At 55.7% G+C, this 22,775-nt stretch overlaps 10 protein-coding genes across 10 annotated transcripts; 4 read left to right on the top strand and 6 right to left on the bottom strand.

Moving 5' to 3' along the window:
- Positions 1–77: 77 nt before the first annotated feature.
- BZA05DRAFT_394184 (uncharacterized protein) lies at positions 78–2,903 on the bottom strand. Its single transcript, XM_051483302.1, has 8 exons — positions 2,601–2,903; positions 2,445–2,514; positions 2,351–2,376; positions 2,260–2,286; positions 2,154–2,189; positions 1,953–2,101; positions 688–1,890; positions 78–580 (listed from the first exon to the last, which is right to left on the bottom strand). Exons 1-8 carry the CDS (start codon positions 2,605–2,607, stop codon positions 335–337), a joined length of 1,764 nt encoding a protein of 587 aa, XP_051340930.1. The 5' UTR covers positions 2,608–2,903; the 3' UTR covers positions 78–334.
- A 2,922-nt stretch (positions 2,904–5,825) lies between these two features.
- Positions 5,826–6,311, top strand: BZA05DRAFT_317171 (uncharacterized protein; the record flags this gene model as incomplete). Its single annotated transcript, XM_051480397.1, has 2 exons — positions 5,826–6,138; positions 6,196–6,311. Coding segments are annotated over 2 exons (429 nt in total), but the record flags the coding sequence as incomplete, so codon positions are not given.
- Positions 6,312–6,327: 16 nt separating this feature from the next.
- On the bottom strand, positions 6,328–7,557 carry BZA05DRAFT_265261 (Pex19 protein). Its single transcript, XM_051480177.1, has 3 exons — positions 7,452–7,557; positions 6,847–7,395; positions 6,328–6,788 (listed from the first exon to the last, which is right to left on the bottom strand). Exons 1-3 carry the CDS (start codon positions 7,497–7,499, stop codon positions 6,693–6,695), a joined length of 693 nt encoding a protein of 230 aa, XP_051340928.1. The 5' UTR covers positions 7,500–7,557; the 3' UTR covers positions 6,328–6,692.
- A 700-nt stretch (positions 7,558–8,257) lies between these two features.
- Positions 8,258–9,617, top strand: BZA05DRAFT_394179 (SUMO-conjugating enzyme ubc9). The gene is made up of 5 exons (XM_051483301.1): positions 8,258–8,465; positions 8,529–8,692; positions 8,758–8,781; positions 8,846–9,081; positions 9,161–9,617. Exons 1-5 carry the CDS (start codon positions 8,431–8,433, stop codon positions 9,176–9,178), a joined length of 477 nt encoding a protein of 158 aa, XP_051340927.1. The 5' UTR covers positions 8,258–8,430; the 3' UTR covers positions 9,179–9,617.
- A 585-nt stretch (positions 9,618–10,202) lies between these two features.
- Positions 10,203–11,082, bottom strand: BZA05DRAFT_394177 (uncharacterized protein). The gene has a single exon (XM_051483300.1). It carries the CDS (start codon positions 10,745–10,747, stop codon positions 10,223–10,225), a length of 525 nt encoding a protein of 174 aa, XP_051340926.1. The 5' UTR covers positions 10,748–11,082; the 3' UTR covers positions 10,203–10,222.
- Positions 11,081–13,622, top strand: BZA05DRAFT_473027 (uncharacterized protein). Its single transcript, XM_051488040.1, has 3 exons — positions 11,081–11,654; positions 11,725–11,907; positions 12,553–13,622. Exons 1-3 carry the CDS (start codon positions 11,436–11,438, stop codon positions 13,216–13,218), a joined length of 1,068 nt encoding a protein of 355 aa, XP_051340925.1. The 5' UTR covers positions 11,081–11,435; the 3' UTR covers positions 13,219–13,622.
- Positions 13,623–15,106: 1,484 nt separating this feature from the next.
- BZA05DRAFT_265172 (Cut8 six-helix bundle-domain-containing protein) lies at positions 15,107–16,410 on the bottom strand. Its single transcript, XM_051480176.1, has 2 exons — positions 16,229–16,410; positions 15,107–16,150 (listed from the first exon to the last, which is right to left on the bottom strand). The coding sequence occupies exons 1-2, from the start codon at positions 16,308–16,310 to the stop codon at positions 15,351–15,353; spliced, it is 882 nt and encodes a 293-aa protein (XP_051340924.1). The 5' UTR covers positions 16,311–16,410; the 3' UTR covers positions 15,107–15,350.
- A 1,982-nt stretch (positions 16,411–18,392) lies between these two features.
- BZA05DRAFT_265128 (uncharacterized protein) lies at positions 18,393–19,211 on the bottom strand. The gene has a single exon (XM_051480175.1). The coding sequence runs from the start codon at positions 19,054–19,056 to the stop codon at positions 18,469–18,471; it is 588 nt and encodes a 195-aa protein (XP_051340923.1). The 5' UTR covers positions 19,057–19,211; the 3' UTR covers positions 18,393–18,468.
- A 269-nt stretch (positions 19,212–19,480) lies between these two features.
- On the top strand, positions 19,481–20,864 carry BZA05DRAFT_425087 (uncharacterized protein; the record flags this gene model as incomplete). Its single annotated transcript, XM_051485943.1, has 4 exons — positions 19,481–19,711; positions 19,816–19,955; positions 20,006–20,757; positions 20,815–20,864. 4 exons carry the CDS (start codon positions 19,481–19,483, stop codon positions 20,862–20,864), a joined length of 1,173 nt encoding a protein of 390 aa, XP_051340922.1.
- Positions 20,865–20,960: 96 nt separating this feature from the next.
- BZA05DRAFT_265125 (ubiquitin-related domain-containing protein) lies at positions 20,961–22,445 on the bottom strand. Its single transcript, XM_051480174.1, has 5 exons — positions 22,265–22,445; positions 21,972–22,206; positions 21,808–21,897; positions 21,306–21,757; positions 20,961–21,253 (listed from the first exon to the last, which is right to left on the bottom strand). Exons 1-5 carry the CDS (start codon positions 22,347–22,349, stop codon positions 21,132–21,134), a joined length of 984 nt encoding a protein of 327 aa, XP_051340921.1. The 5' UTR covers positions 22,350–22,445; the 3' UTR covers positions 20,961–21,131.
- Positions 22,446–22,775: the final 330 nt, after the last annotated feature.

The following is a 22,775-nucleotide window of genomic DNA, read 5'->3' as shown; positions in this document are numbered from 1 at the left end:
ATTCTGAACAATCATGATCCCCACGGCAAGAACGATTCCGCACACTCACGATCACCAAGTACTCTACTTCAAGCAAGTCAGGAGCAAAAACTTCTAATTTGAACCAAGAAACCCCAACCATTTCCACCTCAAACATAGCAGACGTTTCATACATATATCGACAAAACCCCAACCCGACCCAACCCGATCCAACCCGCCCTATCCCATCCCATACTACATAACGGTACAATTTGATACAAAATCTGCGAACCAGCACCAGCCAGCACCAACCAACCAACCAACCAAAAAAAAAAAAAAACTCCCCAACCCTTTTTTCTTCTCCCGCGCTCTCTAACTAAGCGGCAACGGTAGCAGCATCGTCGTACCGGGCGACGTGGGTGGCGATGGCACGGCCAGACGGATCCGTCTGGTTGGACCACTTCGGAGTCCACCTCATCACCGTCTCGGCGCACTGCTGCGGGAACTGCTCGTCGAACATCAAGCGGTACCAGTATGCCTCCTTCGTGTCCGGGATGTCGCTGCCCCACTCGGCCTTGGGGTGGGCCATCTGCTCGTCTGTGATTTGCGCCGCGGCAGTGTCCTGGGAGAGCGGGTTAGTGGTGGTGGTGGGGGGGGGGGGGGGGGGGGGGGTTAGTTGGGAGGAGGGGGAGGGGGGGGGGGGTTAGTTGGGAGGAGGGGGAGGGGTACCTTGAGGATATCGATCCATCCGTATCCAACACCATCGGAGAACTGCTCCTTCTGGCGCCACAGGATCTCGTCGGGGAGGTAGGGGGTCACGTCCGGCTCGTCAGTGGTGTCAAAGGCCTTGCGGAGAATGTATTTCTCGATGCGGCCCTGATCGCGCTTGATGAGCTTCTCCTCCGGGTCGATGTTCATGGAGACCTCGAGGAACTCCTTGTCAAGGAAGGGCACACGGGCCTCAACACCCCAGGCGGATGTCGACTTGTTGGCGCGAAGGCAGTCCGCCAAGTGCAGGTTCTTGACGCGGTCAATGGTCTCGGCGTGGAAGTCCTCCTTGGAGGGGGCGTTGACGAAGTAGAGGTAGCCTCCGTAGACCTCGTCGGAGCCTTCGCCCGAGAGAACCATCTTTACGCCCTGAGCCTTGATCTTCCGCGAGAGGAGGTACATGGGAGTGGATGCGCGGATGGTGGTCACGTCGTAGGTCTCGAGATGGTAGATAACGTCGCGCAGAGCGTCGAGACCCTCCTGGAGAGTGAAGTTGAACTCGTGGTGGACGGTGCCGAGGTACTTGGCTACCTTGCGGGCGGCGACGGTGTCGGGGGAGTTGACCAAACCGATGGAGAAGGAGTGGAGCTCGGGGAGAGCGGTGATGGTGGTGAGATCATCGTCGCTGTCGTCGATGCCGACGAGATCGTGCTGGAGTGCCAGACCGAGGTGGCCGTTAGCACTTCCGTTGGTGGCGAGGGTGCCGCTGGCGCGGGCCCTGGCCGTTTCCCGTGCGGCGATGGAAGCGATCAAGCTCGAGTCGAGACCGCCGGAGAGGAGGACACCGTAGGGCACTTCGGCCATGAGACGCTTGCGGACAGCCTTCTCGAGGGTGGTGCGGATCTTCTTGTAGTCGACCGGGCTGGTGGGGACGCGGCTAGGCTCCCACCACGTCGGCTCGAAGTATCTTGTCGTCTTGCCAGTGGCGGAGTCGTAAATGTGGCCGGGAGGAAAGGAGATGATCTTGTCGCACACCGGGTGCAGACACTTCAACTCGGACGCGAAGTAGACGGCGCCGGGGGTCTTGGACGAGAAGCCCTGGTAAAAACTAGTGATTCCGATGGGATCACGGGCAGCGATCGTGCGGTCCTTCTCCTTGTCGTAGAGGACAAAGGAGAACATTCCGTCGAGGAGCTTGGGAGTGTCGATGTCATGTTCCTCATACTGTGCAAATCGTTAGCCCCCTCTGTTCTATTCTCCGGTAGATACGATCTGGCTGGTGGTACCAAGTGCAGGATGACTTCGCAGTCAGAGTTAGTCTTGAAAGTGGGGGTGCCCTTCAGCTTCTTGCGCAGTATCCTGTGGTTGTAGATCTCGCCATTGACGGCAAGGAAAACGGTACCCGCCTCGTTGACCAAAGGTTGTGCACCGGAGTCTGTAGCCAGCAGGTTAGATAAGGACGAAGTGGGGTGGTTCGATTGCAGTACCAATTCCGACAATAGACAGACGCTCGTGTGTCAAAACTGGTCAGGACGTCAGTTCACCATTGTCCACATTTATCAGTGTACAGGAGGGGGGAGAAGGGGGACAAACTGGTATCATTGGCGATGATGTTTCCACCTGGTGATCATCAATTGTGGTCAGAATGAGTTTTCATCGGCGAGATAAGGTATCAGGGACTCACTCCAGTCCGGGCCACGGTGACGGATGCTTCAGGAACGGCCAGTCAGTCAATGCGCGAAGACAAACAGAAAACACCAAAGGGCGGCGTCACTTACGCCTTTGCCAGCTGCAGAGCTTGAGGCTTGAACTTCCGCACTTCGGGGTGCTTGTGGCAGGCAAAGATTCCTTCAGCGCCCCACTATCAGCAAACTGCGATTCTGGCGGGGTAAATACTAGGGGGGCAAGGGCCGAAACCAAGCCACACGACATACCACACATATTTGCTGCAATTGACTCGCTGTGGATGGAGAGAAGTCTTCGGCCCTGGTGTTGTCAGAGGGGTATATAGAGATGCGTAAACGACGGCGGCGAGTGGACGGACGGCGAGTGGACGGGAGTGTGAGGCGGATGACGGGGTGGAAAAGGCGAGCCTTCGAGCTGGTTATATACGGACTTGCACGAGAGGAAGAGAACAAGCCCTGGCCCCAAAATTTTGGCTCGCTTGGTGACTCAGGTCTAGGCTGGGTGAAGGCCGATTGTCCCTCTCCCCTTCCCTTCCCTTCGGTCCCCCCCACCCCACCATAGACTTCCGCCCCAATCAAAGTGGGGAGAAATTCGAATCCACCACCCTAACCCATGGTCCCAGCGATATCGACCTCACGGTGCGGCTTCCCTCCTCCTCCCGCCCTTCCGCTTCGAGGCAACGTGTATGTGCGCCCCCCATGATTTCTTTTTGTGGGACCCGTTAGTGATCAAAATTACTTATGGTGGTTTTGAGATCCCCTCTGCAGTCACAAGGTCCACGGCGTTCATGAGACCGCGCGGGAAACATGTGGGACTTCGCCATGGCAGCAGAGTCGGACCCAGGCTCTGTCGTTCCTCGGAAATCCCGTTCGACGGTATAGATAGTGATCGCCTACGACATGCTGCAGAGCATGTATGCTCAGCACGTCAAGGTATGTACCTCCCCGTACGGACTGCACTCTACGGTATCCTTCAGTAGAGTAGGTTGTCCGGATTGAACCACCGCTCTTATCTGCGCTTTCTGCCTAAGTGCAGTAGGCGCCTCGTCCACGTGACTCGCACCACCAGTGCGCCGGTCACGGGAGGCGGTCGAGCTCTCCAACTGCTATCTGCTCTAGAGCACAAGGGCACCATCCAGAATCCAGATAGCTTCGATCCTTCTTCCAGGACACAGCATGTCCGACCAACACGGCTTGGCTGCGATGAACGCCGACTACCAGCATCACCACTCACCGATCCGGATGAAGAGCTCTTCTCGGTCCCGTCACCTCAATTGGAGCATCTTTATCATCGATCTTGTGCATTGCCATCCCTGCAGCCTGCTGATTCGGAATTCGCGCGAAAGGTTTGTTTTGCGGGGTGCATAAGGCTCGATACCATGCCGAGATGCTGGCTGAGCTCATTCTTCAACGGCTACCTGCAGCAATGCGATGTGATCTGACAGGCTGCTCCTTTCTTTTCTCTTCCCTTCTTCTGGGCTTCCATCCTTTCTTCCACAGAAGCTTGCGGATTTCCGATGGCGATGGCGATGGCGGCGAAGGTTAACTCTGCTGAGCAGAGCTGTCACTGAATTCTTCAGCTTTGAGTCAACGACCGGGGAACGGATGGATCGCCATTGCTTCCCGTGCGAAACCAGCACCGAGTCCAATTCCTGGTGACAATGTTGGTCCAAGCTGCAGCTCCGATGGACCATTTGCTCGATGGATCCCAGTTTTCACCTCGCAGTGTGGGGGTTTCCCGTTACCGTCTGTCGTCACCCATTGTCTGTTGTGTTACAAGGCTCAGTCAGTGCGGGGGTAGGTAGCTGTGGGAGAGGGTTATGTCTTGGGTAGGAGCACAACCCGCCGAAGATGCTGCTGCCATACTCGCCGTCTCCATTCCCTTTCTTTCCCCGCCGGGCGGAGATCTTCTCACGTCCCTCCTAAGACATGCCTATCCACCATCGAGATTTGGATGGGAAGAAATACAGTCGCCGACATATGCATCCAGCCATCATATGTCCGGACGTCCACGGGTGCTCGTGCCCGCCGTCTGTCTCTCTGTCGGCCGGCCAGAGTGAAGTGCTGTGGGGACATATGGAGTATCTGGACGTGCCGCCATTACCGCCGGTGATCGGAGTACCCAGGCCGTACCCGATGTCGTGATTGACGCCCTAGTCTCAGCTCCGCTCCATGTCTTCTAATTTGGGGTTGGATGCATTGACGTGCTCGCTGCCCGGAAACTGATACACCAAAACCCATCGCCATCGAGTTTGCGAAAATAAAAAATCTGCGGTGTTCGTTGGGATCGCATGCTGATGTCCAGACGTCATTACGAGATGACTTCCAGCTCCCTCCTCTTCCCTGACAAACCGTGAAGGATCACCCGCTGGAAATTGTGACAGCCTTCCCTCCCGGGGAGCCGGGGAAGCGGGGGGAGAGGTCAGGATGTTGATGAACGATGTGTTTATTACGTTTCCATACTCTACCTATGTCCAGCCAGGTCCATGGACGGACTTCTCTCTCCCCTGTGTCTTGTGAATAGGACTGGCGCTCTACTTTGATTCCAACGCAAGACTAATCTATGGAAGAAACCGGAGTGCTTCGCGATGGCCCGGTTCCCTTGTCTAGGTAGCCAGCTGAGCAGCAAACACGATATTCTCACTCGCGATACCTGCAGGTGGATTCCTGACTTCGTTTGTTCGAGGGCAGACTGATGCATGGACGCTCTGAGGCTCACTTACGTAACAAGTAACCGGCCTCAGATCTTCACCTCCCAAGAATTTCCTCAAATCCCCAGTCCCCCGATTGTCACTCAGGCTCCTAGTGTTTGTTTGTTATCCTCGTCCTCAATCATGGTATTTCATTCGGTGTTATTGTTGACGTTGCCGTTGTTTCGTCCTGTCAAACAGCTTCTTTCCCATTATTGTCTGTATCGTAGATAACCAATCCAAGTGCCATCTTCCAATCCCAAACCTGCAGTCCGTCTTCTTCTATCACTCACTCTCTTTCCATCTCTATCCCACTCGACATCTTGATCATGACATTTCGTTCGTTCGGTGCCGCTTTTGATGTCGATGTTGACGTCGATGTTAATGTTCTGGCCCTTGTCACGGTCGCCAGCCAGGGGTACGCGAAAAAGTGCAAACTAGCAGTCGCGTAACTATCACACCCCACTGCAACTGCACCGATTGAACTCTACGCAACTCTCCTCCATCACCACACCACACAACCACACCACATCACCACCACTCCACCCTACATACTCCACTCCACTCCACACACACGCACGCACGCACAACGACCGCTCGCACACCGACAGAACTACAGAGCTACAGAACGACAGAGAAAACAATGTTCATGACCAGTAACGCGCCGCCTCCCAATCCGCGTGGCGCACCCACCACGCCTACCACGCCTACCACGCCGCACCGCAGTAGCAACAGCAGCAACATATTCGCACCCGCGCTCTCCTCGCCATTATCAGCACTCCCCCCCTCCCCGCCCCGCACCCCGCGGCTTCTCCAGCCTAAACGCGCCTTCAAGCCGATCCCGCGATCGGCCACATCGACAGCGGAGTCGCGGCGCACGCTGTTCCTCAAGAAGGTACAGAGCGCGCGCGAGGAGGCGGCGTGGCAGGCGCGCGGCGGACAGGACGAGATCATGCGCATGATCTTTGTGGCCGAGCAGAAGCGCTGGAGGGCGAGTCAGGAGAAAGCGGCGGGGAGGATTGCGACTATTAGGGAGGAGGAGGAGGATGACGAGGGGGAGCGGGGGGAGGAGTTACCTGAGGAGGAGGAGGAGTTAAGTGAGATCGGTATGTACGACTGGATGACTGGGGTGTATAGGACTGACGGATTGGGAGCAGTTGCGCAACATGATGGCGATGGGCACAACGACTTTGAAGAGTTCCTCGATCGCGATGGGAGGGAGCTGGAGAAGCTGCTCTCGTCTATGGATTTGGATCTGGACCAGAAGATGGGTGATTGCTGATGCTGATTGCTGAATTGCTGATGCTGATTGCTGGTTCGCTGATTGTCGACTGCTGATTGATGCATGGATTGGATTGGTTTTTTGGTTCATTTTTGAAAGAATGGTTTGTGCATTTCACGGGTGTATTATTAGTGGCGTTCTTTGTGTCTTTTGCAGTTTTTCTCTGTTGATTTCGGTGAGGGTTTGTAGATTCGCACTCCGACAGCGAGGATGAGACTGGATCATCTAGGTATTTCAGTTGCCTCGCCGGTCTTTGGGTTTATGGAAAACAAGTGGAAAGTAGCGATAGAATATAATGAAGCAACAAGCATGGTGACAAGCAAGCAAGCAGAGCAGAATATTGTGGCATTATTTACACCCACCAAGACATCACTGAACTCCACAGTCGGAAGGAACATCGGGCGGATCGAGACCTTGACCCACGTCGCCCATCAGCTCTTGCGGCGGGGCACCAGCGGTTTGCATCTATCACGGTCCTCAGTCAGCTTGGGCACAATCAGATGCGTGTAGCGGGGCATCTCACCTTCTGCATGCGCTCCACGATGTATTCTCTACAGCTCTCGTCCTCGTCCTTGTAGCCGGGCTCATCGAACTTGTTGACGATTTCCTTGACGATGGCGAACTGCGCCCTGTACCTCGCCATGTCGTCCTTACTCTCCTTCGCCTCGTTCTTGCGCATCCACTCGGGGTACTTCTCGTACAGCTCCTTCATGGGCTCGTAGAGAATCTCCTTACTGGTCAACTGCTCCATCATGGTGACCAGCATCGTCGAGAAGTCCTCCTCTCCGTCGCCGCCAGCTCCGCCCATCGTCTTGAGCATCTCGGCCAAGAAGTCGTCCGAATCCGCATCGGCAAGTCCCGCGTCCACCTCGGCGTTCGACGACTTCATCCGGTCCATTGTGGCCTTTATGCGTTCCTGGAAGTTATCGGCTGCCTTCGGGTCCGCCGCCGCAGCAGCAGCAGCAGCAGCGGGAGCAACGGCGGGCGGCGCCGCACTTGTACTTGTAGCGTCCCCGGCCATCACCTCGTTCAGCTCTTTCGCCAGTTTCTCGAACTGTCCCTGCATCTCTGGCTGCGCGAGTGTTAGCGAAACCCCTCACAGTAGGAACCGGGGCGGGGGTAACGAACAGACTGGTTGACGTCGCTCAGCAGGTCCGCCATGCCCTCCTGTAGCATGCGCGCCCACTCCTCGTCGATAACTGGTTCGCCGGCCTTTCCGCTGCCCGTTGCTGCCTTGGCCCCCGCGGATCCGTCGTCGAACTCGTCTAGCATGTCTAAACACCCCGCCATCATGTGTCAGCGATGTTGTCGGCGGAGAAGAGTACGGGCTGCCAAGGGCTGACCATCTAGATCGTCTAGGTCGTCGTCCGAGTCATCGCCGTCGCCGTCGCCATCTTCGACTGTGGCTGCGGCGACCTTGCTGGGGGGTGGTTTCGTGGCTGGCGGGGCTGCTTGTGGTGGGGTAGCTGCTGCTATTGCTGGCTCGACTGGCGTCGTATCTGCGGCGGGCGCTGTTGTCTCCATCTTGTGTGTTTATTCGCGATAGCTGTAGGTAGAGGGGGGGAGGAGGAGAGCGGGGCAGTTGGAGGGACAGCTGCAGGCTGAGGTGATGATGCTCGAAGCGTGGACTTTTTATCTTATCGAAGATGCCGGCTGTAGTGGTGAATGGGTGGAGGTGGGCGGCCGTATGGTGATGCCTCGGCAAGTACCTGGGCACCGCTCTACCCTAATGTAACTGCGACCCACAGATGTCCATGATCGATTTATCGAGAAGGTCGCAAAGGCCATTAGAGCAGCCGGACAGAACAGGCTACTCTCGCAGGCGGCACTGTGCACGATGATTAATTATCGCTGATTTCCTGGAATGCGCACCTCATGGGTTGTCACTCTGCACTTCGAGAAGCTGGCCGTGTCGTGTGGCTGTCCCTGGTGTTACATACTCTACCATAGTACCATGCAGTGAGCTAGCGGCTTCTTCCTCTTCTTCCTCTGCAATGCAGACATCAACACAATCACTACAATTTAACAACAACCACTTCTCCCTCCACCTATCCACCATCACCATCGTTCCAAGCACCTACGATCCGACTCGACTACAAGCTGCAACATGTCTCTCTGCGTCAACCGGCTGCAAGAAGAGCGGTTTGTCGCACCCTCACGCTCTTGCAGCCCTCGATCCTCAAACTGACTGAAGTGCGCAATCAGCAAGCAATGGCGCAAAGACCACCCGTTCGGATTCTACGCGAAGCCGGCCAAGTCCGCGAACGGCAATGGTCTGGACCTGATGAAGTGGAGCTGCGGAATCCCCGGCAAGGAGAAGACCATCTGGGAGGGCGGGCTGTTCAAGCTCGACATGATATTTCCAGAAGGTTTGTGGTGACCACCACGATCGCTGCGCTGCCTACCTATCCGCTGACGCTTTGGACACGCGTAGAGTACCCTACTAAGCCGCCCAAGTGTACGCCACCCCCCGCCTCCCTCCTGACAACTGACCCAGCGAGCTGACGCGTTGGTGGATATAGGCAAGTTCACGCCACCACTCTTCCACCCAAACGTGTACCCGTCCGGCACCGTGTGCTTGAGCATCCTGAACGAGGAGGAGGCGTGGAAGCCCGCGATCACAATCAAGCAGATCCTGATGGGCATCCAGGATCTATTAGACGATCCCAACCCCGAGAGTCCGGCGCAGGCCGAGGCTTTCAGCCTCTTTAAGAAGGATAAGGCTTCATACGAAAAGAAGATCCGGTATCTTGTCAGGGTAGGTGATTTCCTGGTTTGATGTTGGCAATTTATGCGTAGGAACAGCGCGACTGACGGGGTGTTTGTGCTCGATACAGGAGAATCCGACGCCGTAGACGGGCGATTCCATACACGCATGCACATCTAGTACACGGGAGACACGACGGATTGGGGAGAAGCTTCAAGTAAGAGAGCGTGGATAAGTAATGTGCGGCTTAGGGAGAGTGAGATGGGGGGTTTCCTTTGTTGTTCCGGCGTATCACAGCGGTTCTATTCTGTTCTCGGGTTCTTATATCTTCCTCCTTCACATCTGGCTTTACTTCATGACGCTTTGGGTGGCGGTCGTTCCGTCCGTCCGTACGTGACATTTGCTTGCTTACCTATCCCTTTCCCTCTCTCGGCATCCTACCTCTGCATACCTACTCTACTCTACAGAAGATCTGATGGTTCATTACCTATTGTACTGCTACTGCTACTCTGTCACTGTTTACTGCTGTTATGATACTTACGCTGTTGAATGTTACATACCATGGTACTCGCAAGTATCATACCTACCTCTCACGAAAGTCTCCCCGCTTTCCGCCTGGGAGGTGAGCGGCAGTGATGTTTTGTGGTTCGCACCTCTGTGGCTGGCATTTGCTGCTGCCAATCGCAACGGTTCCGGAGGATATAATTGACAACACAGCTCAACTTGTGCCCCTTGTAGAGCGGAGGCGGGCACCAGGGCACGTGGCAGGTCGTAATTCGTGGGATTGTTTGGGAAGATTGTCTATATGAATGTTTGCTCTGGCGTAGATACCTATTGGCAGGACACTTGGTATTGAGCTCGTGATCCTCGTCGTTGGACTGGCGGAGCGCTTATATCACCGATGGTTACTGGTAGAGTGAGCGGATGATGGCAGATAGATGGCTTCAGATAGGTGGTGCCGTCCTCCAAATCACGCCCTTGGACACTCAATCCACAGGCAATCCCTCAAACCTCCATGATGAACGAATGAACGTTCTGACAAACAAACGCAGAAAAGAAGAAAAAAACAGAAACACAACAATCCACAATCCCCAGTTCCCCGCCCAACAAACAAAACCAAAACAAAACAACAGCGCTCTTACCCCCTCCAGGTCCCCCCTCCCCCTCCCCCCTCCCCATCACCCTCTCACCATCACTCCTCTCCACCTTCCACCCCAGCCACACCAACCCCGCGCTCCCGTTCCTTCTCCCTCACCCTGAGCCTCCTCTCGCGTTCAACCACCTCTCTCTGCAGCTCCTCAAGCCGTCGCTGCTGCGCCTCGAGGCTCCCGCCGCCGCCCATCTGCTGCTGCTGCGATACGATCTTCCCATCCGCGCCGAACGCGAGCACCGCTGGGTCGAAGCCTAATGTGCTGCCGGGTGTGGTGAGCGGGATGGTGGGTTTTTCGGACATCGTCGTGGTGGTTCGTGGGTTGGTGGGGGGTTGGGGATGATGGGGGGAGGGCGGGAGGTGAGGGGGATGATGGGGGGACGGGAGGGCGGATGATGGGGGCGGGCGTTGGCAGGACAAGGCAGGGAATGGAGTGCGGGCAAGGAAAGGCGTGGTGAGGTTAGGTGAGCCTGGTGAGGTAAGACGTAGACGGGTGTAGATCATTGCCGTGATGACGGTACCCGGGTAGCTACCATACCGGACATAACTACCATCCATACCATCCATACCAGCAACCACGGCAACTAGGGTCTAGAGTAGAGTAGAGCTGACTGATAGTGACGGGTGTTAGAAAACCTGGCATAGAGTACCGATGGATGGGTGAGGTGGTGATGCTGCGTGATGGGCCGTCGAGCTTGTGGCTTGCTCGCTCAGACAGACAACTCTACCAGTTTACATCCAGGAATTCGCAGGCTTCCCCAGGTTTTCCCCACCTTCCGTGGCGTGAGTGTTAACTAGGGAAGGCGGCTACCGTACCGTAAGAGATGATCGCCAGGCCCGTGGACTCTGTCGGAGATCTATGTAGCGGTCATCATCTGCCCCCCCCCCCCCCCCCCCGCCCCGCCACTCACAGGAAACAGGTCGGGTTGCCGGCCATCCTCACTACCTACCACCGCCTACTGCCACTACTATCTGAATACTTCGATCCCCCATCCGAGTAATGACATACAACCACCTCCGCTAGCCATCTCACGATCTGGCGGGTAAAGATGACCTCACTGCAGTACTGCAGTACCGGCCTGTATCTCTTGCGTGGAGAATGGAGAATGGAGAATGGAGGGCATATAATGGCCCGTCCCCCTTCGTCAAATATCCAAATTTTTCTTTGCAATAAACACACACAAAACACAAACAAACACAACCCACAACCCACAACACTCACAGTAACAACAAAATTATCCAAAACGATAACACAATGACCGACTCCCGCCACTCCTCCATCTCCTCCGAGCGCAGCTCTTCGATCTCGTCGGAGAGCGGCGCCCCCTTCAGCGCCACCGCCAGTGCCCCGGCCCCCGAGATCTCCCCGCTCACCGCAAAGGACCTGCACAACGTTCCGGCCAATGAGGCCGACGTGCGGCGCACCTCTGTGGAGCTCGATGCCCCGCCGCGGGCTAGTCGCGGGAAGCGTTTGGTATATACTTCTTCCCTTCTCCCCCCTAGTTAAGGGAGAGGCGTTAATGGAGAGGCGTTAATGTGACTAGAGCTTCGGCGGCGGCAACGATGGCCACGGCACCCCGCTGTTCAGTAACCTGCACGCTTCGAAGTCGAGGCATATGTACGACGGCTACGAGGACATGAAGCCCAAGGCGGGCTTTGTTGAGAGCGCTTTCCGTAGGTGGGTCGGCGCCGATCATGCGAAGGCTGCTACGGAGGGGGGTGTTGGGGTTCATAAGTAGTGGCAGTAGTGGCGGAGGTGGTGATGTACTGGAGAATATGTATATATGGTTTATGGTTTATGAAATGTGAATGGTTTATGGTTTATGAATGGATGGTGCCCGGAAGTAGTGGAGAATCGGAGTATCGGAATCCTCCGTGTCTGTGCGCCCTTAACTGCGGTACTTTAAGTCGCGTCGCTCGTATCGTGTTGCCTGCCTGCTTGCCTGCTTGCCTGCCGGCTATGGTCTTGGTTCGTGCGTGTCTAGTACGGTATCTACCACTGATCACATGCCAATCCGAGAATCCATCAACACATCCACATCCACATACATATATCGATACCCTCTCAGGCTCTCACCACCCATTCACCCTCTCCCCCATTCACACCCAACATCCCACACTCGCAACAGTAGCAGCAGAAAGTAGCAAGCAATGTCCGCCCCCCCCTCACGCCGCCACTCCCGCCGCTCGACAGGAGGGTCGATAAACTTCTCGTCGATGTCATTCAGCCCGCTAACGAGCGCGACACTCACGCCCTCCGACTTCTCCACGCAGCGCCAACGGCCGCACACCCGTCGTTCGGCGTCGTATATCCAGTCGCCCTCTGTACTTCCCCCCCCCCCTCCAGCCGCAGGTACTAACCAGCGCCACAGACACCTTCCGCGACGGTGCTCACCCCGACACCGTCACGGACGGCGACGACCCCACCAATCCCTAAATCCCGCTCCGTGCCGCGACTGAACAGTAGCGCGGAATGGCTACACCGCACAGCGGACGCGCTGACCTCCGGCGCGCGCGAGGCGAAGGGACAGGCGTGGTTGACGACGCGGGCATCTTCCACTTCGCTTGTTGCTGAGGACGATGACGATCATGATGCACAGGGGGACAGGGAGAGGGAGAGGGCAAATGAAAGGGCGCTCTCGCCCATGTGGGGGGCTGCGGAGGAGGAGGATTATATGGCCGCTGGGTATGCGCGGGGTGGTGTGGGCGAGGGGGTGGGGGTGGAGGTGGGGGTGGAACAGGGGGAGTGGGAGGAGGAGGATGAAGCTGTGGGGGGCGTGTACAGGCTCGGGCAGATTATTGATCGGCTCATTGGGTGGTCTGTTTTTGGCGAGGATGATAGCGACACTGAGGACGAGGAGGAGAAGCGGGGGGAGAAGGAGAAGGAGAAGGAGCGGGTGAAAGAGCGCGAACGGCTCAGGATTGCGGGGCCGGAGGAGGAGAGGCTCAGGGAGGAGCAGAGACGCAGGAGGGATATGGATGATGGATGGCAGGACCCCGCCTGGTTGTTTAGTATTGCGAGTAATGTGCTGTTTTGAGGTTACCGCTGCACCGACGGCCGACTGGGGGGTGTGGGGACTGTATTCTACACACCTGCTTTTTTTTGATGATGATGATGATGACGGCTACTTTTTAATCAACGACACTACCATACGGTATGCACTCGGTGGCAGGTGCACATTCGTAAGAAACACAATTTTGGATACAAGCTGCAGTCCGCCTTCGCAAAACAGTTGGATCCGTGAAGTTCCATCCGAGCGCCGACAGGCAGTCAGACATCTCTCACGACTCCGCTATCTCAGCCCTTTGGTAGGGTCTACCTCGCCGGAAAGCACGAACTATCTGTTGGTGGATACGAGCCGAATTCCAACCAACAGTCAACCTGGGTGTCTGTAAAATACCAGCCAGCCAGCCAGCCAGCCAGCCAGCCAGGTAGCCGAGGGCATTTGGATTTGGAAATCACCCTCTCCCTCCCTCCCTCCCTCCCTACCTCAAGGATTGGAATCGTGGACCTCGATCTCGATATCGGGCACTTCGTTCGTCTGCTACCTACCTTGGTAGTTGGAGGGTTCTTGAGGGTTCTTGAGGGTTCTTGAGGGTTCTTGAGGGTTCTTGAGGGTTCTTGAGGGTTCTTGAGGGTTCTGAAGGGTTCCGGAGAGTTCTGGAGGCATCGTGAGTACTAGTATGTACTAGTACCGGTACATACGAGCTTGAAGCTTGGAATTTCGAATTTAGAGTTTGGAGGGCATGAGAACTTGGAAGAAAGTCGATGGCATGGCCTCCATAGAGTACCTACCGGTATCTATCGCTTTTGATGTTTTCCACTTGGGTATGTAGAGCCACCATTGCGAGCGGATGCATAGCTGTGTGCATAGCTGTGTGGATAGCTGGTTTAGATACCTACTGCAAATCTGCAACGCAGTTATCCCTCAGGGCCTCAGCCGACCAAGTACTCTACTCGGTCAGATCTGGTATTCGAGTGATCCCTCGTGCCATCTTCAGGAATGCTTCTCCTGGTTAGTAGTATAGAGCGGCGTATCTATGACCGAGGACATTATAGTAGACTATTATCACGTTTAGGGTATGGGAGGGGTGGGCCGCGGTACATACAACGACGGGCCGGCGTTTGACAACTACCTCTGCGCGAGCTGCCCAAGCTGCAAAGCTTGGAGTTTAATGATTTCCTCTGGGGCCGAGGATACTCTAGTCGGGAAAGATCACGTTTCCATTCTATTAGGGTATTCTTAAGTCTTGAAGTTTTAAAGTCTTGAAGTCTAGAAGTCTGGAAGTCTAGAAGACTATAGTAGAAGTCTATAAGTCTATCAGTCTAGCAGTCTATCAGCATATCAGTCTATCACTATACCATACGCGCGAGGATAACCAAGGTGTAGAATTGTGGGGACCTTAGATGATTACAATTTCGAGGGTGTTCGAGAGTTAGAAAAGTATGAAGGATAAATTGTATGGATGGATGGGCATGGCAGGATCCGACTTACTTGGACATTCATTGTCTGGGTGTCTATGCGGGCATCGCCTCGAACCTCCCGTTTCGACGAAACCACACTATTTTGTTTTGTTTGGTGTGTGTTGACTTGTGTTGACAGTGGCCACTCTATGTACTTGCCAATGACGCCCACCTTCCAGAGTAAATTATTAACGCCACTCGGTATGGTATGTTCCTAAGGATGTAAAAAAAAAGATTTGTATATTTGGAGAAGAAGAAGAAAAACGAAAGAGAAAGAAAAGAAGAAGAAAGAAGAAAAAAAAGACAACCGAAGCACGGCATGAGAATGTACAGAGCGGGTGGGGTAAATAAACAATGAAATGCGAGACCAGCAAATGAGTTATCCCTAAACCTGGCCAGGAAGAGACACGGACGGAAAAAGACAAAAGAAAAAAGAGAGTAAAGGGGAGGGGGGGAGGGGCACTGCAAAAAAAATATGCTATGAAACAACGAAGACCCCAAGGCGAGCAAACGGTGTAGGCAATCATGCTATACGACACCAGGCTCAACAGTATGCAACCCAAAGATAGCCACCCGCAAGAAGAAAATACAAACACAGTAACACCAATCGAACTATCCATCATTTATCGTCCCCCCGTCCGTCCGTCCACCCCACCTGTCGCCCAACCCCATCAGTCCGTCCATCACAACCAATATTTACCCCCTTCACCAAGTGCGAACGGAGACAGACTGCATACCGACACCAAAGCCTGCGGGCGAACGCTGACTTCGGCCGTTCGCTCCCTCGTCCAAACCGAGTGTCTGTCTGATCTGGACGACAGCCTGTTGCATCCTTCCACCTGAGTGCTCGTTGTGCCTCGACAGTTTCGATTCCCATCCTCCGTACTGAAGACTGATTCCAGCTCCCCGTTTTGCCGCCTCCTGGATGACCAGTATCCATGCCTTCGTGATTTCCTCGTACGCCGTCTGCTTGGGGTAGTTGTGAAGAGGGTTCTCCCATTCGGGCAATCGGTGAATGAAATCGGTGGCACCGTCCAAAAACGAGAGGCTAACGGCCGTCTGACTCTCGTTCGGTGGCAGGAAATGGGGAGTGTAGTCCGACAACGCATCAAGCAGTTCCATTAGGGCAGGTCGAACCCGATTGTGGGCGTAGTCACCGGTTGAATTTCCACCGTAGGGGAACGCTTGGCGGTACGTCGACTCGTAGTTCCTCAGAGTATCCAGCGCAGAGGACACAGTAGGCCGCGGGGCGAGTTCCGTCACTTCTTTGACAAGTTCGGGGTGTCGATCGCACATGGCCTGGATGATGTTCTTGAGCGTTTGCTGATCGACCGATTCGAGGAGCCGAGGCAGAGGCAGAGGACGACCCTGGACCACATTGCTGCGGGGCTTCTTGAGCATACGAGGAGCGACGTGGGGCGAGGCACCCATCTGGAGGTCCATATCATTGTCCAAATAGCTGGTTCGAGGTTCGTGGTCTTCATCGGCCTTTCGCTTCCTGCCGCCTGTGGGAACCAAACAACAAACGTCAGTTGACTACTCGACAGTTTCGGCGACCGCGGAGAAAAAGCAAACAAACTTACCGAGACGAGCAGGGGAGTGTCTCGTCGGGTGCATAGACTGGTTGTGGAGGGGAAGTGGTTGAGGATTCATGAGCGCGCTCATGGTGTTGCGGTTGTGAATGTTGATGTAGTGGCAGAAAGCGGCGTGGAGAGGCGAGGTGGGTTCCTTTTAAACTTGTGGGTGGGGGGTGGGGACGACAAAGGGATGAGACGGATGGAGACGCCGACGACGATGCAGGAACGATGACGAAGCGCGAAGAAACGAGAAATAAAGAAGTTGGATAGAAAAGACGAGTAGAAGAGACTAGTGACGGGGCAGGTAAACTTTTGTAGAGAGAAGGGAGGAGAGGGGTGGGAGGAGAAGGGGGTGGACACGAGGAGAGGGAGGGAGGGATGTTTGAGAGTCGGTGGAAGTGGTGGTGGAAGTGGTGGTGGTGGTGGCGGCGGATCGAGGTAGCAGCGGTTGTTGTTGTCTCTGGGGGTGGGACCGTGGGAGGTTTACTGGGGAGGGGGCAGTTGCTTGCTTGCTGATTAATTTTGGGCTTAGTGCAAGTGAAAGAATGCGAAGGAGAAAGGACCTACACATTTCTGCACGTCCGCCCACTCTCTTCTCGCAGCACTTGCGGTGGCCGGCGCATCGGCATCAATCTGAGTGGCTACGCCCTTTTTTCCGTGTGCTGCTGACGCTGCTTGTTGCGGAAGGAAGAAAGAAAACATGACAAAAGGAAAGCCCAAGACCGGCCAGCCAGTTGGCCAGCACTCGACGATCATTGGATATATATCTCGACCCAGGATTGAAGTCGTCGGAGGGAAGGGAACGGGAAGGTACACGCATGTACTGTGGTGACGACTTTTTGAATCGCGGCCACTGGAACGAGATTGAAAAAGCCACAGCTGTTTGCCCGCTGCCACTGGAAAGAGACCGGAAAAGCCACAGCAGCGAGCGAATGCGATTCAATGCGAGTATGATTGCAGCCAAGTTAAAGCTTGGCGTTGACGGAGCCGCTAATTGAAGCGTTGGACCCCGCCATTACTACAGCCAGCCTTGTCGTGGCGCCGGAGTTGCTGGAATGCTGCCGACCGAGGAAGAATCTGTCGATTCCGACCGTCGCCGACGGAATCCCTAGTGTCTCTCCAGTCGCTCCGTGAGGAATCTTGCGCCATGGGTTCCGAGATTCGCACCCGTCAGTCGAGACGCCGAGCCGAGTTCTCCGCACGACAGTGGCATCGCACGGACAGATGATGCTTCGAGTAACAAACTACTAGTACATAGATCACAGAACCCAAAGCTCAGCTTCGGGCATTACATAATCCAGAGCGAAACGTGTCGGACTTGTTTCCGCCGTGACATCTCTCAGCGGCATCCTCAGAACCGTCATGCTCCGGTAGTTTCCCCCACTGCCACTCCGATTCGGACACTTGCCGAATACGCGGACCGTATCTCCCGACGCCAGCGGTGATTGGGCCGTCTCGACGACTACTCGTCCGAGCCGAAGCACCAGGCGGCGGGTTGCCCGATATCCTATGAACATATGGCAGTGCGTGGTGACGACGACGAATCCCGCCCACCGCCCACCGCCCGTATCTCGACGGCCCCTACCCGGTGAAAGTCCCCAGCCGTTCCGATGGTCAGCCGGAGTGACGACTCTATGTACGAGGCAATTGCCTGATTGCTTGTTTTTCTGAGCCAACCGTTCCCGAAAGAAACGTGTGCGGCCGGGCGGGCCTCCCAATCGGCTCGGAGCTCGTCGCGAAGCCTGTTCCTGTTCCTTTGACGATCGAGATTCGACGCCCTTCCGTCTAGGTGCAGGGCGCACTGGATCTGTCTCCACCTGAACTTGGAGGAGACTTCCTATGTAAATCCGATGGAGTACCTACCGTACCGTATTTAAATCGCCGTTGAGCGGGGTTGAGTCCGAGACATACATACAGCTGGCTGATTACTTTGTATATGTACTCGGGTGGAAGGGTAAGTGCTGCCTCACCAGTTTTTCCCCCCTACAACTTAGCGTCTTTCCCCAATACAACTTAGTCACAACCACTCACTCATTTAATTGTATCTGGCTTAGTGCACTCTGAATACAGACTAGCTCTTATAACTCGTGATGGTGGTGAGGCACCACTTATTGGCAGCTCCTGGTACAATACATACCACCAATCTTGCCGCCGCCATGGGAAACCCCGCCCCGCCGCGCCCACCCGGAAAATTTCAGCCCCCAGTGCATACCCCAAGTACTTTACGCGTCCACTGGCGGACCGGTTCACAACACAAGTTTTCCAGGTTCCTGCATGTGTCCGTCCACCACCACCACCAATTCGTCCACCACCACCACCACCACCATCACCACCACCATCACCAATCCATGCACCACCACTAATCCGCCCGGCCGGCCCCATCCATCCATCCATCCATCCATCCAAAAAGCACTCGCCGCAAGTCGACCCATCCCATATATACATACTTCATACATAGCCAACCAAGTATAAAACACCGACGTGTACCTCGACGCAAGGAACATCGCCCTCCCTTCGCCCTCCCCTCGCCCCCCCTTCGCCCTCCCCTCGCCCCAGACATCCGCCCGACTACTCACCGGGCGAATCCTGCGGTTTCCTGGGTTTTCGGAGACGGACGACGGCCCGATAGAGTGGTCTGCGGTGAGGGGAGAGGTAAGGTATATAGGTAGGTAATCAATCGGATCACACACGCACACGCACACTCCACGCACACTCCGCACAACCATGGAGCGGGGGTTGGGGGGGTTTGGGAAGCAGCCAGTGTCGTGCCGGTCGGAGAGTTGGCTCGCGGATTGGCGGATGAATTGTGTGTATGTACTAGTATCATAGTACATAGGGCGTAGGTCCTGGTAGTTAGGAGGCGCGCTGTATATACGAAGAGAAGGTCGTGTGGTCGTGCGGGCATTCGACCGGGCTCAGCACGTGCAACGGTGCAAGCCCACGAAACTCAGGACCTCCATGAGTCCATGTGTACGGTAGAGTACCATACCATACCACCATACCATCTTACACCTTGCCCCACATCCGTTTACTTCGCAATAGCTCTCATGGCTTAGCACAGCTGTACAGGGGCCTGGGACTAGCCACTACTGGTAAACCGCATCATAGAAAGTGCCATCCACCGACCCATCGGCTGCAACCCCCGTCGGCGTCCAGCCCTGCACGAACATAAATACTCCCCAGCATACATAGCATACATACACGCACTTTCGCATCGCATCGCATAAACCAGCCCGCCCACGTACCTTTCTACCTATCATGTCGTCGCCAGCCTTCGCCGCCGCCGCCACAGACCAACCGCTGCCTCCGCCACCAGCGCCGCCGCCACAGACAGTAGTAGCGGGCAAGATCCCGATCGCGACGCTACGCGACCTCTACCTCGACCGCACATTGGACACCGCCTCAGCGACGACGCACGCGGCCACCGATGAGTTCCCGCAAGTCAAGAAGCTTAGTCCGCTGAGGAAGAAGCGGATTCTCGTTACTGGTGTTAGTGTCCCCCAGTTGCCCGGGCGGGGAGTGGTGGTGGTGGTGGTGGTGGTGGTGGTGGTGGTGACGGGGAGACGAGGCTGATGGAGGTGGTGTAACTACAGGGCGCGGGCTTCGTCGGCTCGCATCTCGTCGACCGGCTCATGCTCATGGGCCACGATGTCATCTGTGTCGATAACTTCTTTACCGGGACGAAGTCGAACGTCAGCCAGTGGATTGGTCACAGCAATTTCGAGTTGATCCGGTAGCTATGCCACCCTCTGCCCTCCGGTCAGCCAGCTAACTCCCCGAAAGCCACGATGTAGTCGACCCGATCCTCCTCGAAGTGGACCAAGTGTACCACCTGGCGTGTCCGGCATCACCCGTGCACTACCAATCCAACCCGGTGAAGACACTCAAGACCGGTTTCTTCGGGACGTACAACATGCTCGGACTATCGAAGCGTGTCAAGGCCCGCTTCCTCCTCGCGAGCACCAGTGAGATCTACGGTTCCCCCGCCGAGCACCCGCAGCAAGAATCCTACTGGGGGCACGTGAATCCGATCGGGCCACGGGCCTGCTACGACGAGGGGAAGCGTGTGGCCGAGGCGCTGACGTACAGCTATGCGCGGCAGGAAGGCGTCGACGTCCGCGTCGCGCGCATCTTTAACACTTTTGGCCCCCGCATGAATTGGAACGACGGGCGGGTGGTATCGAACTTCATCCTGCAGGCGCTCAGGGGCGACGATATCACCGTGTATGGTGATGGAAAGGCGACGAGGTCGTTCATGTATGTCCATGACCTCGTGGATGGCCTCATCGGCCTCATGGAGAGCGAGTGCACCGAACCGGTCAACCTCGGAAACCCGGATGAGTTCAGCATCGATAGCTTCGCGGTCATGATCACGGATTTGGTTAAGGAGGTCGAGCCGGATACGAAAAGCGGCGTCGTATATCTCCCCGCCGTAGAGGATGATCCGCAAAGGAGACGCCCAGATATCAGCAGGGCGGGCGAGAGGTTTGGTTGGCAGCCGCAGTTTAATGTTGTCGATGGGCTGAGGGAAACTGGTACGTTCTTTCTTCATTTCACTGTCTGGTGATTCGTGCTGACTGGCCGCTTTTTAGTGTCGTATTTTAAACGGACACTGCAGCAGGATACCGATGAGCCCAACTGACGCGGTGGTGGGTCTTGTAATGTAAGATGCGTAGTGGAGTAGCGTGTATATTTGTTCTATTAGCATGAGAATGGCATGGTATAGCATTGCTCTGGCCTGTATTTTTGTTTACTCTTATTTTGTCATGTAGATGGCTTTGTTTTTCAATATCAGTTTGTTTGCATTACGATGACTTCGAGAACTGAGCATTCTGTTCCCAGTGACAGAAAACTTATGCTACCATGCAACTAATATAGAGTCCCGTCCAGTTCTAGCCATACCGATCGATCAGCTGACTATCAGAGCACAGGAAGGAACCATGCCAGCCTCCTTCAATGTCAGGCCAAAGTCGATTCCTTGCTGGAAAACCTTGCGTGGGAAAGTCATGGTGAACGAAGTCGGAGCGAATCCTAACCACATCAGCAAATAATCACATACGATCCCGCCCGAGTGCACACATACCTCTCTCCTCCTGCACCGCGCTGGCCACCTCGAAAAGCGTAGTCTCAGCAGGGAAAGTCTTGATGAGCGGCTGTTGACCAGCGGGAAGCCTAAGCTGCAGCCTCGCTTCCGAGTGACTGGCGATGACCCTCTTTGGCTGTTCGACGGGGGCAGCGGGGGCAGCGGAGGCAGCAGCCTCAGGAACGGCTCTGCCCTCCCTCTGCGCCTTCTCCCTCTCGGCGGCGGCACGCTTCATCTCCTGCTGCTCGCGGATCTTCTGCTTGACGCGCTCCTTGGCCTTGGCGTCCTCGAGCTTCTCGCGCTTGTTGGCCTCGACAGCCTTCATCTGCTCCTTGCGCCGCATGTCTTCCTTCAGCTGCTCGGTCTCTTGCGTCTTCTTGCGCCGGATCGCCTCGTTCCGCTTGGTTTCGGCTAGGTCGATGGTGGATTGCGCGGCGCGCTTGGCCGCGAGTCTGGTGCTTTTAGATGGGGCATCGCAGAATGGACGGTGCGTGGTATCTACCTCTCGCGCAGCTCCACAAGCTTCGCCTTCTTCTCCTCCTCCGTCAACGGCACGATAGCCTCCGTCGACTCCTCAAAGTTCTGGTGATCACTATCCTCCGTCCCATCCGTCAGCCATCCCTTCGCCACCACCACTATCCACCCGTCACAAGAGGGGAGACGAACGTCCTGCTTGCATGGAACTGCGCGCGGTCCGCCGACGAGAAAAGTTTTCCGCAGTCGGAGCACTTGAGACTGGCCGCGGTGCCGCTAGCCTCGGCGCGGTCGCCGTCGGCATCGAGGTCTCCCGAGGATGAGGACGAAGCGGTGGCGGTGCCGAGAGCTTGCGCGGGCTTGCTGCTGGTGAGCTCGTCGAGAGACTTAGAGGAGTTCTTGTCGAGCCAGTCGATGGCATCCTGGACTGTGATGAAGGGACGGTTTAACAACAATAAATGCATAAAGGAGCGGAGATAACTCACGACCCTTGGTCCTGTCCACGGCTAGCCGCGTGCGCTCGGGGTCGAAACCCATCTCGAGGAGGGCGTCGTAGTCGGTTTGAACCATTGTCGCTGGTGCTGGGAGGATTGGTTGTTTTGCTGCTTCGCTGCTTCGATGGATGATGGTCTATGTGGTTGAGGAGGGGCAGAGATGGGTTTAGTTAACGGGTCGTTGAGAAGCTGGCGAGAAGCTTGTTCTTTTGTCTAGAAGCTGCTGCTGCTGCTGGTGGTGCTGCATGCTCCCGCCCGCTATGTACTTATGCCAGCAGTTCCCCGCAATGTGTGGCTTGCGTGCATATTGCCACGCTCCCAATTCTACGGGCTGGTGCACAGCCACGTCAGCCTGCCGAGCCGCATGCGGCGCTTGCTTGCTCTGATCTGCTCTCTTGCTTGTCGACAGATCGTTGTTCCCGGATATTTGTCAACACGAGAGAGCACGAGCGGGAAGAAAAACAGAGCTGACGGCACACAAAAAGTTCGCCATCGCAAAACC

Source organism: Tricharina praecox (genome assembly GCF_024521635.1).
Source record: "Tricharina praecox strain CBS 144465 chromosome Unknown BZA05scaffold_8, whole genome shotgun sequence".
NCBI lineage: Eukaryota > Fungi > Ascomycota > Pezizomycetes > Pezizales > Pyronemataceae > Tricharina > Tricharina praecox.
Note: the sequence above shows the minus strand (reverse complement) of the source record. Positions and strands in the feature narration are given on the sequence as shown.